We start from the raw sequence: 1,272 nt of genomic DNA, 5'->3' as shown, positions 1-1,272 counted from the left end.
TTCCCCAGGACGCCCCCGCCGCAGCCCTCCCCATTGTCTGCACCGCTCGGAAAACTTCGCCACAACTAGTCGCCCGGGAACAAATAAATAAAGAAGCCCCTGGAGCAAGGCCACGGATGTGTTACCCGGGGAATCTCCCTCCCCAGACGCCAGGCTGGGCGACCTCCCGCCCCCTGCAAAGGCCTGGGAATCTTTTTGAAAAGACAAAAAAAGCCAAACCCAGGCGAGGGCTCGTTACCTTGCACACCAGCTCCTCTCCGCTGTGCAGATGCACCGCGCGGAAAACGCGGTCTCCCTCCAGAGGCTCCAACAATAAGTATTTCCCGATGCAAGAAACGCAATGCGACAAGTTCGGAGTCTCCGGCGGGCTCGGGGAGCCGAGGTTCGGGCTGAAACTCTGGCTGGGCTCGGCGGACCTTATAGACGACAGCTCTTCGAAATCCTGGGTTTTGTTCCGCGATCTCCCATATCTCGCTATTGTGATGGGGGTAGACCTGTGTATGTTCATGAGTGTGGGGATCGCACACGACCAGCAAACAAAAACCCGCTGGAGGGATGAGTCGCTGGCGAGTGCGGCTGCAGGCGCCTCGGTGCCACGGATTTTAAAAGGGGGCGCGAGGGGAGGGGACGGAAAGGGGGCTGCGCGGAGAAAGAGTTAGAAGCCCCAACAGGGCGCAGCTGGGCACCTGGTCTGCTCCGAGCCCGGCTCCGGGGGGCACTCGGTCGGCAGCGGCTCGGGTCCTTTTGTTGCCCCAAAGCAGCCAGCGATGTGCAGAATCGCGGCACTTTTAGTTTCTCTCTCCCTCGGTTTCCAACGTGGATCTAGGCGAGGAGCCGGGTTGCTCAAGTGGGAGCCTGCAGCGCCGGGTCCCCCGGAGCGACCCCCACGCAGGCTTCAGACTTGCAGGCGGGTTGGGTGGCAGGAGCCCTGCTCGAGTTGGTGCAATCTTCGGGGAGCGCACGGCGGCCGCTTGCTCTCCACGCGTTAGAAACCCGACAAAAAGAGAAAGGAAATCAGCACGGGTCTACCGGCTCGCGCCGCGCGGCAGGCGGAATCCGCGCTGCACCCCCTTTTTTGGTGGAAAGGGTGGGGGGGCGTGGAAGGGGGGGCGGGTTGCCGGAGAGGGTAGTTATCTACGACTTAACTGTAGATGGCGTCTGAGGCTTTTCCAAGATCGCAAGAGCTCTCCCAAGAATTAAACAAACAGACCAAAAAAAAAAAAGCAAGGGAGCATTTAACTTGGAGCGGTCAGCGCGGCCAACAAAAGATTG

General features: G+C 60.1%; 1 protein-coding gene across 1 annotated transcript in view; it reads right to left on the bottom strand.

Annotated features, from left to right (window-relative positions):
• TRIB2 (tribbles pseudokinase 2) overlaps nucleotides 1-1,266 on the bottom strand; it is a 23,002-nt gene extending 21,736 nt beyond the window's left edge. The window contains exon 1 of the mRNA XM_005884074.2: nucleotides 239-1,266. Within this exon, the coding sequence (XP_005884136.1) occupies nucleotides 239-508 (270 nt within the window). The 5' untranslated portion in view covers nucleotides 509-1,266. The remainder of the gene's footprint in view (nucleotides 1-238) is intronic.
• Nucleotides 1,267-1,272: the final 6 nt, after the last annotated feature.

Source organism: Myotis brandtii, unplaced genomic scaffold (assembly GCF_000412655.1).
Source record: "Myotis brandtii unplaced genomic scaffold, ASM41265v1 scaffold813, whole genome shotgun sequence".
Lineage (NCBI taxonomy): Eukaryota > Metazoa > Chordata > Mammalia > Chiroptera > Vespertilionidae > Myotis > Myotis brandtii.
This window is presented reverse-complemented; position numbering and strand designations above follow the sequence as displayed.